This window comes from Panicum virgatum, chromosome 8K (assembly GCF_016808335.1).
Source record: "Panicum virgatum strain AP13 chromosome 8K, P.virgatum_v5, whole genome shotgun sequence".
Taxonomy (NCBI): domain Eukaryota; kingdom Viridiplantae; phylum Streptophyta; class Magnoliopsida; order Poales; family Poaceae; genus Panicum; species Panicum virgatum.
This window is the reverse complement of record NC_053143.1, coordinates 36,078,025-36,093,444: the sequence shown is the minus strand read 5'-3', so window position 1 is coordinate 36,093,444 and position 15,420 is coordinate 36,078,025. Positions and strand designations below refer to the sequence as shown.

The window sequence follows — 15,420 nt, the reverse complement described above, 5'->3', positions numbered from 1 at the left end:
AGCCGACGCCGATGCTGCCGCGTGTCTGCCGCCGCCAAGGAGGCCCAGGCCGCCGCTCAGGAGCGTGAAGCCGTCGCGATTCACGAGCGCGACGCCCTCGCTCGCGCCGAGCAGGAGCGCGCGGCCGCCGGCGAACCCGACTCTGACGATGACGACCCCGAAGTGGATGGTGCCCCCTCTAATTAGGACGCGGAGGTTCCCAACCACCGCGAACTTCGTCAGGTGCTCCTCCTCCATGAAGCTACTGCGCTCGCCAACCTTCATGCCCAGGTGGTGGCGGTTTCGAACATCCGAACCCTCATCCCGGTTGTTCTCAACCTCACCGCCGGCAACTACAACCGGTGGCGCGACCAGTTTCTCCTCACCGTCGGCAAGTATTCTCTGCAGGATCATGTCTTACAGAATGACTCGGCACCCTCCTTCCCTGACTGGCAGCGCATGGACTGCTTCATCAAGTCATGGATCTTTGGCACCATCACCGATGACCTGGCTGCCTCCATCTCCGCGCGCAACTCCACCGCCCGCGTCGCCTGGCTTGCTGTTGAGTCCCAGTTCCTCAACAACAAGGAGACGTGTGCCCTACTTCTCGAGGCGAAGTTCCGCAACTTCGTCCAGGGTGATCTGTCGGTCACCGAGTACTGCAAGGAGATGAAGCGCATGGCGGACATGCTTGAGGACTTGGGCGAGACCGTCACCGACCGCACCCTCGTCCTCAACGTCATCCGCTGTCTGAACGAGCGATTCAAGACCGTCGGGATGCATCTTCGCCGGTGGCGTCCCTTCCCCACCTTCGTCGACGCGAAGGCTGATCTCCTCCTCGAGGAGATGACGATGGAGCACCACTCGACGCAGGCGACGGCTCTGGCAGCCTCCACCGTCCCCCCTCGGGCCCCCACCTCGGCGACTGGCGGCTTGGGCTCCGGGGGCGCCGCCGCCTCCCAGGGCGGCTCCTCTGCTCCGCCAGCCAAGAGCCACCGCAGCCGCCGTGGCGGCAAGGGCTCTGGCGGCCAGGGATCCTTTGGCCAGGCTTCTAGGGGCTAAGGCTCCCAGTCGGGCACCTCCAGCACCGCCCAGAACCGCACCACGCCGTCCTAGCTGTCCTTCTACAACCCGTGGACCGGCACCATCCAGATGTGGCCCGGTCCGTGGCCTCCACTGGCGCCCCTGCCTGCGCGCCCTCCCCAGCAGGCTCTCCTGGCGCAGCAGCACCCCCAGCAGCCGGTGATGCCCCGCGCGCCCTTGGAGCTTGCTTGCCAGTGGTCTCCACTGCCCCCCGGCTTCTTCCCCTCGTCGGTTGGTCCCTCGTCCTGGGATCAGCAATCTCTGGCATCGACATTCAGCACTATGGCGCTGAATCAGCCCCAGCAGACCAACGAGTGGTACTTCGACTCAGGTGCTACCTCTCACATGTCTCCTTCTTCCAGTTCTCTTTCACATATTTTTCCCATGCGGTATCGTACCCCTTGTTCAATTATTGTCGGTAACAGCTCCTTGCTTCCTGTCACATCCGGTAATACTGATCTTACTCCCCAGCTTCACCTTAATAATGTTTTGGTTTCACCTCAACTTATTAAGAACCTTATTTCCGTTCGACAGTTTACCATCGATAACAATTGCTCAATGGAATTTGACCCGTCTGGTTGTTCTGTGAAGGATCTTCTGTCCCGGAGACTGATCGCCAGGTGCAATAGCTCCGGGCCGCTGTACCCGCTCCGCCTGCTGGTCACCCACACCCTCGCCGCCGCCACTGAGTCTACCCTTTGGCATCTCCGCCTTGGCCACCATGGACAAGAGGCGCTCTCCCAGCTTGCTTCGTCGGGTCTCCCTACCTGCCGTCACGACACTAGCTCTTCGCTATGCCATGCCTGTCAGCTATGGCGTCATTTGCGTCTTCCTTTTCCTGTGTCAACATCAAGAGCTACACATAATTTTGATCTTATACATTGTGATTTGTGGACGTCCCCTATTCTCAGTGTTTCGGGCTTTAAATATTATTTGGTCATTCTTGATGATTGTTCACATTACTTATGGATGTTTCCTCTGAAACTTAAATCTGACGCTTTCCCGACGATTGCTCACTTTTTTGCCTACGTGTCTACCCAGTTTGGCCGCACCGTGAAGGCAGTCCAGTGTGACAATGGAAAAGAGTTTGACAACTCTAGCTCCCGCACGTTCTTCCTCACTCACGGTGTCCACCTCCGCATGTCATGCCCCTACACCTCCTCTCAGAATGGTAAGGCCGAGCGCATCATTCGTTCCACTAATAACGTTGTGCGCTCCCTTCTGTTCCGGGCCTCCCTACCCCCTCGCTTCTGGGTTGAAGCACTTCAGACAGCTACCCACCTCCTTAACATCTTACCCACCAAAACGCTCGCGTCTGGCACGCCGCATGCCGCCCTCCTTGGCACTGCGCCTACCTATGACCATCTCTGCGTTTTCGGGTGTAAGCGTTATCCTAACCTGTCGGGTACCGCTCCCCACAAGCTGTCCCCCCGGTCGGCCCTCTGCGTCTTCTTGGGTTACTCTGCTCATCATAAAGGAAACCACTGCCTTGATCTTTCCACCAACCGAGTCATCATCTCCCGACACGTCGTTTTCGACGAGTCCTTGTTCCCTTATGCCGAGCAGGGCCCCTCTCCCTCACCGGTTGACCTTGATTTTTTGGATACTACTGACTGTGTGCCAGCACCTATCGGTCATGTGCATAAGTTTCTCCTTGCAGGTTCTGGTGTTCCTCACCCCGCACAGCCACGTGCGGCTGCGCCCGGCGCTCCTCCGGCTGGTTCAGCAGCGCTAGATGGCTCCCAGCCGGTCCTGCCTCGCCCGGCGCGCCCGTGGTCGGTTCGGCAGCTGCACCACCGTCTATAGAGCCACGTGCGGCTCCTGCTCCTTCCGCGCAGCCACGCGCGGCTCGTGGACCCCCTTCGGGTTTTCCAGCCATGCCTGGAATGGCCCCGGAGGCCTCACCGATGCCCGGCGCAGCGCCGGCCCCTTCCTCGACGACACCGCCGCACCAGGCGGTCACGGCGCCCTCTGCGCGCCCTGACCACCTCTTCCAGCAGGTGTACACCTGCCGGGAGCGCCCAGCCCCGGCGCCCACCACGGCGCCATCCCCTGGCGCGTCTCCCCCGATGTCCTCTAGTACGACTATGTCCCTGCCGACGGGTGCTGTTGCTGTCCCACCAGTGAGCAACCAGCACACCATGACCACACGCGCGAAGAGCGGTTTCAGAGTACCGTCTCTCTTCACCGCCGCCGAGCTGTCTCCAGTGCCCAAGACCTTCCGTAGCGCGCTTGTCGACCCAAACTGGCGCGCTGCTATGGAAGAGGAACATGCTGCCCTTTTGAAGAACCACACTTGGGATCTCATGCCGCGCCCCCCACGCGCTAATGTGGTCACCGGCAAGTGGGTCTTCAAGCACAAGTTCAACGCCGACGGGTCACTTGAGCGGTACAAGGCCCGCTGGGTTCTTCGTGGGTTCACTCAGCGGCCGGGCGTGGATTATTCAGAAACGTTCAGTCCGGTCTTGAAGCCTGCTACTGTTCGGACTGTGCTCTCCCTGGTTCTGTCCAATCACTGGCCCATCCACCAGCTCGATGTGAAGAATGCTTTTCTGCGCGGCACTTTGACCGAGACAGTCTACTCTATGCAGCCTGCTGGTTTCGAGGACTCCGCTCAACCGGATTTTGTTTGTCAGCTCAACAAGTCCCTCTATGGATTGAAGCAAGCCCCCCGTGCCTGGTACAGCCGGTTTGCCACTTATCTTCTGTTTGTGGGGTTCACTGAAGCCAAGTCAGACACGTCGTTGTTCATCTACAAGCGTGGTTCTGATGTTGCCTACTTGCTGCTCTATGTCGACGATATCATCCTCACCGCCTCCTCCACTGAGCTCCTTGGTCGGACCATCTCTGCTCTCCTGCACGAGTTTTCCATGAAGGATCTTGGTGACCTGCACTACTTCCTCGGTATGCAAGTTCAGCGCCGTGATGATGGCCTATTCCTTTCTCAGCAGCAGTACATGGTTGACATCCTAGCTCGTGCTCATATGGCGGATTGCAAGCCTTGTTTGACTCCAGTGGATACAAACCCCAAGGTCTCTGCTACAGATGGCGCCCCAGTTGCTAATACCTCTGAGTTTCGGAGTCTTGCTGGTGCTCTCCAGTACTTGACCTTCACTCGGCCTGACATCGCCTACGCCGTCCAGCAGGTTTACCTTCATATGCATGATCCTCGGGAACCTCATCTGACTGCTCTGAAACGCATTCTCCGCTACGTTAAGGACACTCTTCACTTGGGCCTTCTGTTGCGACCGTCTTCTGCTACTGATCTTGTGGTCTACACTAACACTGATTGGGCTGGCTGTCCTGATACGCGCAAGTCCACCTCGGGCTATGATGTGTTTCTCGGTGACTGTCTCATCTCCTGGTCCTCCAAGCGTCAGACCATCGTGTCCAGATCTAGTGCTGAGGCCGAGTATCGCGCTGTGGCAAATGGTGTTGTCGAAGCAACATGGTTGCGCCAGCTTCTACAAGGGCTCCATGCTCCTATGCGCCGTGCCACGTTGGTCTATTGTGACAACATCAGCGCAGTCTACGTGTCCTCAAACCCAGTGCAACATCAGCGTACCAAACACATTGAGATTGACCTTCACTTCGTCAGGGAACGAGTTGCTGTTGGAGATGTTCGTGTTTTGCACATGCCGACTTCCTCTCAGTACGCCGACGTCTTCACCAAGGGACTTCCTTCTTCGGTCTTTGCGGAGTTTCGGTCTAGTCTGAACGTGTGCAGTGGCTGACGCTCAGACTGCGAGGGCGTGTTAGACAGGAGTATTAGCCTTGTAGGGCCGGCCCATGTGGGGCCCATGTAGGTTGTGCGCCCGGCCTGATGCCGCGGCCAGGTTTTGTGGATCTGTTGATAGGATAGGCAAGGATCCCTTGGTTGCTGCTGATTCTATAAACCATCCCTAGGGTTTCCTTGCCTATATATTGTACCCCTTATACTCTCTATCAATTCATCCAGTTTTGCCTCTCAAATTTTGCTTTCACCGAGGATGCTGAGCGGGCTTTTCTGGATCTTAAACGAGCACTCATGTTTGCGCCATTGTTGCAGCTGCCGGATTTTTCCCAGAAATTTGTGGTTGACTGTGATGCGTCCGGCTCCAGGTTTGGTGTTGTTCTTCATCAAGGTGACGGTGCTCTTGCTTTCTTTAGTCGGCCGGTGGCTCCTCAGCATGCCAAACTGCTGGCCTATGAATGAGAACTGATTGGCCTTGTCAAAGCAGTCCATCATTGGTGACCGTATCTTTGGGGCAGGCCATTCACAGTTCGCACCGACCATTGGAGTCTCAAATTCTTACTGGACCAGCGCCTCACTACTATTCCGCAGCATACTTGTGTCAGCAAGTTATTCGGTTATGATTTTTCTGTGGAATGCAGACCGGGCAAGCAGAATGTGGTAGCCGATGCTTTATCGCGGCGTGATGAGGAGCAGCTAGCAGTCCATGCTTTATCAGTCCCACAATTTGCTATTTTTGATGGGTTGCGCACTGAATTGGCTTCTAATGCCCAGGCTCGTGAACTGCTGTCACAGTTAGAGGCTGGTACTGCTCAAGCTGGGTGGTCTGTTGTGGATGGCCTCTTGTTATTTCAGGGCAAGGTTTTCCTTCCGGATGATTCTGAATTTTGGCAGCAATTACTTCAGGAGGCTCATAAATGGGGTCATGAAGGTGCTGAGAAGACGCTTCATCGCCTCCGGTCATCCTTTTACAACGCCCACATGACTCGATGTGTTCGAGAATTTGTTAAAGGATGTTCCACCTGTCAGCGTAATAAATCTGAGCACTTACATCCAGCTGGGTTGTTGCAGCCGCTGCCTATCCCTCATAACATGTGGAGTGATATTGCAATGGACTTCGTGGAAGGTCTTCTGAAAGTGGCTGGCAAATCAGTTATTCTCACCATTGTGGACCATTTTTCTAAGTACGCCCACTTCATTCCTCTAAGCCACCCATATTCTGCAAATTCTGTTGCCAGGGCCTTCTTTGATAATGTTGTGTGTCTCCATGGCTTTCCATGCTCCATTGTGAGTGATCGCGACCCGGTATTCACAAGTAATTTTTGGTCTGAATTATTTCGCTTGGTGGGAGTAAAGCTGCATATGAGTTCCGTTTTTCATCCCCAAACAGATGGTCAGTCAGAGGTCACTAATCGCATTATTGTGATGTATTTGCTGTGTTCGGTGGGTGGTCGCCCTCGTTCGTGGCTGCAGTAGCTTCCTTGGGCGGAATATTGTTTCAACACATCTTTTTAGTCATCTCTCAAGGCCACTCCCTTTCAGGTGGTGTATGGTCGCGAACCTCCTGCGCTGATTCCGTATCAGCAGGGTTCAGCCCGGGTTGCTGCAGTAGACCGACAATTACGGACCAGGATGAATTTCTCTCTGAAATCATTAGAGCGCGCCTACAGATTGCTCAAGATGTGATGAAAGCAACTCAGGATCAGTCACGTCATGAGTTGGAATTTGCTGTTGGGGACTGGGTTTGGTTAAGGCTGCATCATCGCTCGGCTTCGGGTATTACTCCTTCCAGTCCATCCAAGCTTGCTCCGAGATTTTATGGTCCTTTTCAGATTGCTGCTCAGGTGGGGGCTGTGGCTTATCGCCTTCGTTTGCCGGAGACTGCCAGGATTCATGATGTGTTTCATGTGGGGCTCTTGAAGAAATTTATTGGCACTCCTCCCACTGAGTTAATTCAGTTGCCTCCAATTGTTCGAGGTCGTGTTGTTCCTACTCCACAACGTGCTGTTCGGGCTCGGCTTAATCGTGGCATTTGGGAATTGTTGATTCAGTGGAAAGGTTCTGATCCGGCTGAAGCTACTTGGGAGCTCTTAATCATCCTTCGTCGCCACTTATCCAGAATTCCAGCTCGAGGACGAGCTGTTTCTCGGCGAGGGGGGTAATGTTACCGACGCCTTCGTCGGTAAAGTTTACCGCAGGCGCCAGCCTCCTGGCGAGAAAAAAGGGCCTGCGGCTGCTAGTTAGGGTATTTCCTTTTATTTAGTTGATGTGTTAGTTGGAAAGTTAGGCCTGATATCTATAAAGGCCCATTGTAATCAGTTGAGACTCTTTATCGAAGGAATAGAATCTCTCCCAAGGGGGCGAGGTCTCTTTGACCGTGGCGAGGAAAGGTTCCTCTGCCGCCGGCGATTTGTCCTCGACCTCCAGAGTTCCTCGCTACCCCCTCCTCTCCAATCCACTCTCATCCTCTGTTCTAGTCTCTCCCCTGCGTACACCCTCAAGATCAAGGCCTAGCGGTATCAGTCCCCTTCCCGTTCGCGCTTTCCTGCCAGGCCTCACTGCCAGGAACATAAATAATTTTAAGCATTTATTTGTTCAAGCCAATGTATACAATTCTGGTTTTTTAGACTCTTCATGGAATAGTAGATCTTTGATAATATTGCTTTTATGTTTGTGCTCAATATGATGTATCTCCCAATTTTAGGAATGGGTCAGCAGTGCTGAAGATGGAAAAGGAGACCGACCTTTTGGCACCATTAGGTAAGTTCAATTCTTTAGCATAGAGCTAAATGAAATCCTATGTAATAAAACCCTCATGTTGAAAGAATTTGCTTTCTGAAACAAATTATTTTTCTCAAGATTTGTTGCAATTTCATGGTAGCAGGCATATCCATGTTGCCTAAATGTTCATTAGTTTGTGATCTCTAGGAACATGAAATCTGACCCTTTTGCTCTATGGTCTTCCTCACACGGATTGGTATGAGCAACAAGCCACCGTCAGAGTCTGTCAAGGCTCGAGCTCGGCAGGGCAATACCGGTTACATGCATCGGGGGGCTCAGACGGCGTCACCTCACCGCCTCAGCCTCTTCCTGCTGGTAAGTTGATTGTCGTTATCTTCACATTCTCTGTCTGTGTGGCCACTGCCTTGCAGTCATATCGGAGAGGCTGACTGGCCTCCTAGGAGATCGCCGTAGCCGCTGGCCTCCCAGAAGATCAGTCCTTAGCCCGCAATAATCAATTTTTATGCTTCCTGTTCAATCGAAGTGCTTGATACTAATATAAACATCCCAGCCATCCTCATGGTCGTTCAAGCTCAAGGTGGCGCTGCAGCAAGCATAGAATAGAAGCCCCGGAGCTGCAGCACGCCTAGAACAGAAGCCCTGGAGGGGTAGTCAATTCGACCAGACAAATTTACTTCTTTCTTGCATCTCAGCCATACTCCTACTTCTTTGTGTTTTGCGCTTAACTACCACTTTGTTTGACTAGAAATCAGTCTCCTAACGCTTGAAGAAAATGCTATCTCGGATAAGTGCGAGATAGTTAATTTTTTCAAGACTATCATTATATCATCAGTTGTGTTTTTCTAGAATATCATCATTTAATAGTTAGGAACTATCTTTGGTTAAAGAACAACAACAACAACATAGTCTAAGCTCTTTGGTTAAAGAACATTGCTTAATATTTATTTGCTTTTGTACTTGCATGCTCTAAGCTCTTTAAGCTCATTGTTCTCTACCCACAAAAAAAAAGCTCATTGTTCTCCAACTAAGTTTGTTCAGGATGCTCGCGTCGCCGCCAGAGGACTAAGTTTGTTCATTGTTCTCCAACTAAGTTTGTTTTCCAACTAAAATGCAGAGTCATCATACTTGGCTTTTAGAAAAGTCATGATTTTATTGGTTTGTTCAATATACATGCAATCTCTTTCATGTGTCACACATAGTGCAAGGGCAGTCCTTCCAGCTCCAAAATTCTTGGTAGTAATAATTAGAATTAGAAGAAGCTAAGAAAGAAGAGGATGGTTACTACCATATTTTTCGTGGACCTGGATGATGCCCTTGCAAAGCCGCATGGATCACAGGTACACTTGATCGCTGTTGTTGCTTCTGTTGGTCCAGTGAGGTCGAGGTATTCATTGGATCTGTACTGCACTAGGGAGACATGCCTTATGGACTCGAGGCTGGTATTCTTTTAACTCTACGCGAATTATGAATTTTGTTATTTATGTAAATTTTATTCCTTTTTAAAGTCATATTGGTTTTCGACATCCTGTTGCGGACTTCGACCAAACCATGGGTGCAAAATTTATTGATGTTGAACTTGGCAACAACTTCTTGATGGTCATTGGAGTGCTTGTAAATCGTGATAGAAGTGCATCAAATCATCACATTTACGTTCAGTTCACTGCCCATCTATGTGAGCTTATCAAGCAAAATACTCACTGCAGACAAGCTTATCAAGCGAGCTTGGCCGTGTGATCCAAACTGTCCCCTTTGTGATCAGGAAGCAGAAATTGCAGCCCATCTATGTCTTGATTGTGTCTTTGCATAGGAAGTTTGGCACTTGATACAAAAGTCTGGTCGAATAATCCTGTCAGGAGGCCGGAGAGGGGTGGAGTTAGAGCTTTGGTGGACTTCTTCGTTGCAGCCAATCCCAAAACACTAGCGGCGATACGTTGCGACATTGCTCATGTACACAACGTGGAACATTTGGAAGGAAAGAAATAGGAGAGTTTTTGAAGGCAAAACAATGATAGCACCTCTGGTTTTCAATTGCATTCTGGAGGATATTGGATTTTTCTTTTTGTGAAAAGGATATCGGATTTAGGCAGACGGCTTTGAGAGTGCCTAGTGTGGCTTAGTTTTGCTATGTTATCCTTCTTTCTTGTGGAGTTGGAGTCTTTTCCTTTTTATGTAATATGTAATTTCTCTCTAATGTACCGTTTAACCTTGCTTTCCCTTCTTATATGATTTGGCAGTGCTCCTGCCAGTTTTTCAAAAAAAAACCGTTCAGTTCATATTATTTTATATTTTACAATTTGTAACTCACCATGGATCATGTCAGACTGCTTTGAAAAGTGTGATCGGACAAACATCACATAGACTGAACATGACATATCCTTGGCTGCAAAATCTTGAAGTTGCTATATATATATAATTTTTTATCACTTAATTGATAATTGATTCAGATTTAGTTGTGCACTGTTAATCTACTTATTAATTTTTCATAACTCTACGCAGTGATATGAGTTCGTTTATTAGTTTATATTAGATTAGATTTGATTGCTATCAAATTAATAAATATTTTTTTTAATTTTTAGTAGTTGTTTGATACAATCCAATATTTTTAAATAATTTTTCTGTAAACATGTGCCGTTGGCACGCACCTCCACTAGTAAGAAAAAAGAAAAAATGTAATTTTAAGTTTGAGATCTGAAATAATTAAATACCCACTAATCAACCATATGTCATGCACATGGATGCTCACAGAAGATGGTTATAATTCTCTCGTGTTTGAGATGCAGGGCTGGTCCAGCCCAGGCTTTTTCCCATCCACACGTTAGCCCATTAGCTTACCGTGTAGACTCGACACGGCCCATTCTCACGAGCTATCTGCGCCTAGCTGCGAAGGGCGCCCTCGTCAGCATCTTCCCCGATCTTAAAGCACCCAGCGAACCCCTTAGATAAACCACACGCGCGTGCCTAGGGTTTACTCCTGCCCACCGCCGTCACTTGCGCCTCCTCCTACCGTGCCCTTTTTTTCTCAAAAAAAAAAAATACCGTGCCCTTTTCGCTCTGCTTCTTCTTGCACTCCTCGATCTCACCGGCGGCGGAAATGGCGGAAGTTGAGGCGCCCACCCAGGAGGTCAAGCTCTTCGGCCGCTGGTCCTTCGATGACGTCCAGGTATCCCCGCTTCTCCTTCCCTTCCCTTCTGCTCCTCTCCTCCCCTGCCCAAATCTCATCGGTGTTTTGCGTGCTGAGATGCAATAAATAATTTGATTGGGCTTCCAATTTATCTTGTTGGCTAGATCTGGAGGATTAGATGGTTGTTTCCGTAGGTTCTGTTTGCGCTTGATCTGGCGAACATATTGGGGTTCTATCTCCTGTATCATGTGGTTTAGCGGTTCGCTGGTGTAATCTGATTTTTCTCAGATTTGGGTTTCCGCTTTGTAGGTTATGTACGTTGACGAGCGGTCGGACTATTAGATTTGATATTGGAAGTATTGACTCCCGTATTTGGTATTGGGAGTATTCTGTTTGTCTTAGTTCTGGTCATTACCACTTTATAAGTTGGGGCTTAGTCTGTAAATCAATGGTTCGATTTGTGCATTTTATGTGTGGTGAGATTCTATTTATCAGGCTGAATAATATGTGTTTTGGGAATTCTTTAGTTGGAGACGTGTTTGTGAACATGAGCTTGTACCAGATTGGCATGCGCCAGGGATGAAATTAGTACGATTTGTCCAATCTAAACTAAGACTCGGGTAGAAATTTAGGTTTCTAATCATGTGCCCTACTCGTCGGACTTAAACTGGTGTATGCCTTCCACTGTTTGTTTCCAACTGGTGGAAGTTAAACTGGCGTATGCCATCCACTGCTTGTTTCCAGTGGGCTACACACTCTAGAGTCTAGAAGTCTACATTAAATGTCAAATTGTTCTACTTGTTAGGTCTGCAGTATTGATTATGATATCTTAAGTTCTTTTTAATGTTTTTATTTGCAGGTCAATGACATTTCTCTGGCTGATTACCTTGCCGTCAGTCATACAAAGCACGCCATATATCTTCCCCACACTGCTGGAAGGTATTCTGCTAAGAGGTTCCGCAAGGCTCAGTGCCCAATTGTTGAGAGGCTGACAAACTCTCTGATGATGCACGGCCGCAACAATGGCAAGAAGGTCATGGCTGTTCGTATTGTGAAGCATGCCATGGAGATTATTCACCTGCTGACTGATGCCAACCCTATTCAAATTATCGTCGATGCCATCATAAACAGGTAATTACTGTGTAACCGAAGTGCTTTCTTTTACGTTGATGACTCCTGATTCCTTGAAAATTAACCCTTTGAACATAGTTTATTATATGTTCTTACTTGACAGTATCAAGTGTTTAATATACATTACTAGCCCTGTTATTCCCCTTTATAGTTGTATAAATTATCATCATATCCTGTGTGTTATTTCCCCCCTGTCAATCAGTTAGAAGTTTGAGATTATGGCGTGTGCATACTTCGATGTTACTGGATTGCAAGCTACCCTGGCAATCAGTTAGAAACTTGAGATCATGGCGTGTGCATAGTTTGATGTTACTGGATTGCAAGCTATCTTTCAGAAGAAAACCTGATGCAGGCTTTGAATGGTTTAGTGAAACTCAGGAACATTAACTTGGTGCTATTGTTCTGTCATTTTCCATACATTGGATACAGCTAACATCTATATAACCTGATAACATTGGATGTGGCTAATATTTGTCTAACCTGCTACAAAATCTAATAAATGTGTACTTGTCTTAATCACCTAATATACCTTATTGATAAATGAGTGAAATAAATTACAAATGCACACTTTTTGGTGCTTTGTTTTGCTACCAAATGCCCACCATGCTTTATTGTCTCTAATGGGGCCATATTGTATGCTTCATTTAGTGGGCCAAGAGAAGATGCGACCCGGATTGGATCTGCTGGTGTTGTTAGAAGGCAAGCTGTTGATATATCTCCATTGAGGCGCGTGAACCAGGCAATCTACCTGGTTACCACTGGTGCTAGGGAAAGTGCTTTCAGGAACATCAAGACCATTGCCGAGTGCCTTGCAGATGAGCTTATCAATGCAGCTAAAGGTTCTTCTAACAGGTATGTTTTACTCTTCTGTGTTATACCAGTATTCTTGTGATTACAAATGGTTTAGAACATCTGACCAATTTACCAAAGGAGAATAAAATTCCATTCCCTGATCAACTTTGGCCTGTGAGCCAGTGGTTGGTCTGACTTAGTTCTGGAAACATTGCCATTGCTTACATGGTGACACCTTTCTGAGGCGTTGGATCTCCAAGTCTTGTCACCATCAATATAACGCGAGCCTGACAGTGCTGCTGCTTACTGCCCATACTGTCGTTGTTTTTCGTTGCATCAGATGGCTATGGCCGTTGATTTGGCCCTCCCATTAATTTACTGAGCCCGCTATTGTATGCTGTGCATCTCACATTTCTTCTTTTTCGCTCCTTGGTTACAGCTATGCGATCAAGAAGAAGGATGAGATCGAGCGTGTTGCAAAGGCCAACCGTTGAGCATTCTCATGCAAAGCAATGTTTTGGGGTGGAACGATGCCTACTTATGAATCTACTACCCTGTTTATTTGTGAACTTGGCTTGGTGTTGGAGCTACAGACTTCGATGTTCCCTAAAAACACAAGTACCGTTCCTGATCTGGTTGTTTTAGCTGCAGTATGAATTGAAGTTTTGCTACAGCTAGTTTGTCGTGTTGACAGCTCCATCTCTATCAGTGTCAAGACTTGTAATTATAAATGGTCTGTAAACGTGTTCTCTATCTTGTTTCTTTGTCCCAAAACCATGGGAAATGTGCTGGAGCTCGGTGTACCTGGTAATGCATTAGTGTTTGGTTCATGGATGGGTAATATAAAGGCAAAGGTAATTGATTCACGTGGTAAATGAGGTAGAAGAAGGGGCAGATTAATGAAGAGAAGGAAGGTTTGCCTGTCGTACTCAGGCCCTTGCCACCAGATTTTTTTTTTGAACGAAACCTAGCTACCAGATCTTATGCAACCAAATCATAGTGTAACAGATTTGAACTGCCCTGAAGATTGTACCCTGCAACGAAATTAGCGAACCACACACTACCATTGATCGAATTTAGCTTCCAGCTCATACCGCCCTGTGTTTCATCTTGCGTTCTGCATTGCATAGAACAGCCCATTGTGGGATGCGTCCATAAACGGCATCATTGTTTTTTCAAGCAGTTATTTAGTTATCTGTTGCGGTTTTCATTCAAACGGAACTTTGTTTAGTAATGTTACAGTGTATGTTGGGACACATGACTTTCTTTTTTCCCCCAGATAAATAGCTATGGCTGCAGTTTAGAGCCTATTTGGTAGAGTTCTTACCTCAATTGATTGGAACTCCATATTCCAAGCTCCAGAAATTCTTGGCACTAGAAAGTGAGGCATTTTTGTTTTTATCTGGATTAAACAGAGCGGTTTAAACCACTTAAAATATATCATATAGATTTCAAAATCTATATGTATATAAGTCTGTTTGGCCGCACTCCAAATCAACTCCCCTTTGCACCGCTCCTCAATCCCAACTGCTCTCACTCCCAGCTTCTCTTCCTCAAATACGTCGTTTGGTGGTGCTTTCCATGCCTCCAGCTCCAAGCGATGGCCACACTCATCCATAGGCAGGGAATCGAGCTCCACTTCAAGGAATTGACAGCGGTGAGCAGCAAATCAAGCTCCTCCTCAAGTGAATAGACTGCGGGGTGAGGACGAGGCCGGCGAATTGGCGAGGACAAGCGGTGTTGGGCTGCCGGTGTATGGACGGGTGAGGACGAGCGCCTCGGGCGGCCGGCGGGTGGGCGGGCGGGTGAGGAAGAGCGCGTTGGACCCCCCTGCGAGGCAAACGAGGACGAGTGCGTTGGGCCGCCGACGTTCAAGCTTCAAGGACGAGCGGCCTAGCGGAGAAAAGCCGCTGGTGGGCGTGCGGGTTCGGCAGGCGCGGCTAAAAGGGACGGAAGCCGAAGCGAATTGGGGGGAGTAGGTTTTCCGCTCCCACATGATGTACAAAAACGCGAATCGCTTCCCCTTGATTCCTTGGAGAAGCTGGTGTAGTTTTTGCCATTTGGCAGTGCTCTGCAGAATCTAGCGAGGAGCGGAACTGATGGAGCACCGGCAAACGGGGCCTAAGTACTGAAAAATCTGGTGCTACACTAGATGATGGTTTGGAGGACTGGCAGGGGCTACGGGTGCCAACATTTATGTGGTTGAAAACAGGGTAACATATAATCTGATACATAACCCACCAGTGTATGGGGTCATCTGGTGCTACTGCACTTTAACTCACCGTTGGAGCAACGACACATACACATTGAGAAGATATCTAAGCTATCACAAGTTGATAATCCAAGACAATTAGCAGAAAGCTTAGAGAGCACACAGAGCACCACTGGTGCGTACGTACATGCATGCATGCATGCATGCATATCGGCATGTACAAGAATTGCCACAAGCTAACAGCAAGCATGATACGGATCGCAACGATTGGGATTATCTCGGGTATTCGACACGACTCCATCTTGCGGCGCTGACGCACCAACGACTACTTCGACTTCGTGAGGACCCTCGACGATGCGCGTAGACTACTTCCAAAAGACTCCAGTTCATGCCGCAGCTTCGACAACTCGGTCTGGCTAATTGGCCGGCTCCATGGCGAGTTCGACTCCACACAAAAACAGAGACTGGAGCAAGTTTTCAACATTGGCATGTGCCGCGGGGATATTCAGCGACCCGCCATCGACTACTTCGACTACTTGTCTCGACTAGAATACTAGTAGAGAGCGGGCCTGTGACACCCTAAGTGTTTTAGATGGCTAAACAAAGCTTAAAAGCCTAAACCTTTGC

General features: G+C 48.9%; 2 protein-coding genes across 2 annotated transcripts in view; both read left to right on the top strand.

The window, feature by feature from the left end:
* The window catches only part of LOC120644506, a 32,857-nt gene extending 23,008 nt beyond the window's left edge, over positions 1–9,849 (top strand). The window contains exons 4-5 of the mRNA XM_039921135.1: positions 7,500–7,555; positions 7,724–9,849. Of these exons, the coding sequence (XP_039777069.1) occupies positions 7,500–7,555; positions 7,724–7,778 (111 nt within the window). The 3' untranslated portion in view covers positions 7,779–9,849. The remainder of the gene's footprint in view (positions 1–7,499; positions 7,556–7,723) is intronic.
* A 618-nt stretch (positions 9,850–10,467) lies between these two features.
* On the top strand, positions 10,468–13,447 carry LOC120644502 (40S ribosomal protein S5). Its single transcript, XM_039921128.1, has 4 exons — positions 10,468–10,697; positions 11,518–11,789; positions 12,438–12,641; positions 13,021–13,447. The coding sequence occupies exons 1-4, from the start codon at positions 10,629–10,631 to the stop codon at positions 13,073–13,075; spliced, it is 600 nt and encodes a 199-aa protein (XP_039777062.1). The 5' UTR covers positions 10,468–10,628; the 3' UTR covers positions 13,076–13,447.
* Positions 13,448–15,420: the final 1,973 nt, after the last annotated feature.

Bases quoted from the DNA above. Each gene is read 5' to 3' on its own strand.
- LOC120644502 (XM_039921128.1), top strand. From the start codon at position 10,629: ATGGCGGAAGTTGAGGCGCCCACCCAGGAGGTCAAGCTCTTCGGCCGC. The intron at 11,790-12,437 runs GTAATTACTGTG...TGCTTCATTTAG, and splicing joins GTCGATGCCATCATAAACAG to TGGGCCAAGAGAAGATGCGA. The intron at 12,642-13,020 runs GTATGTTTTACT...CCTTGGTTACAG, and splicing joins GCTAAAGGTTCTTCTAACAG to CTATGCGATCAAGAAGAAGG.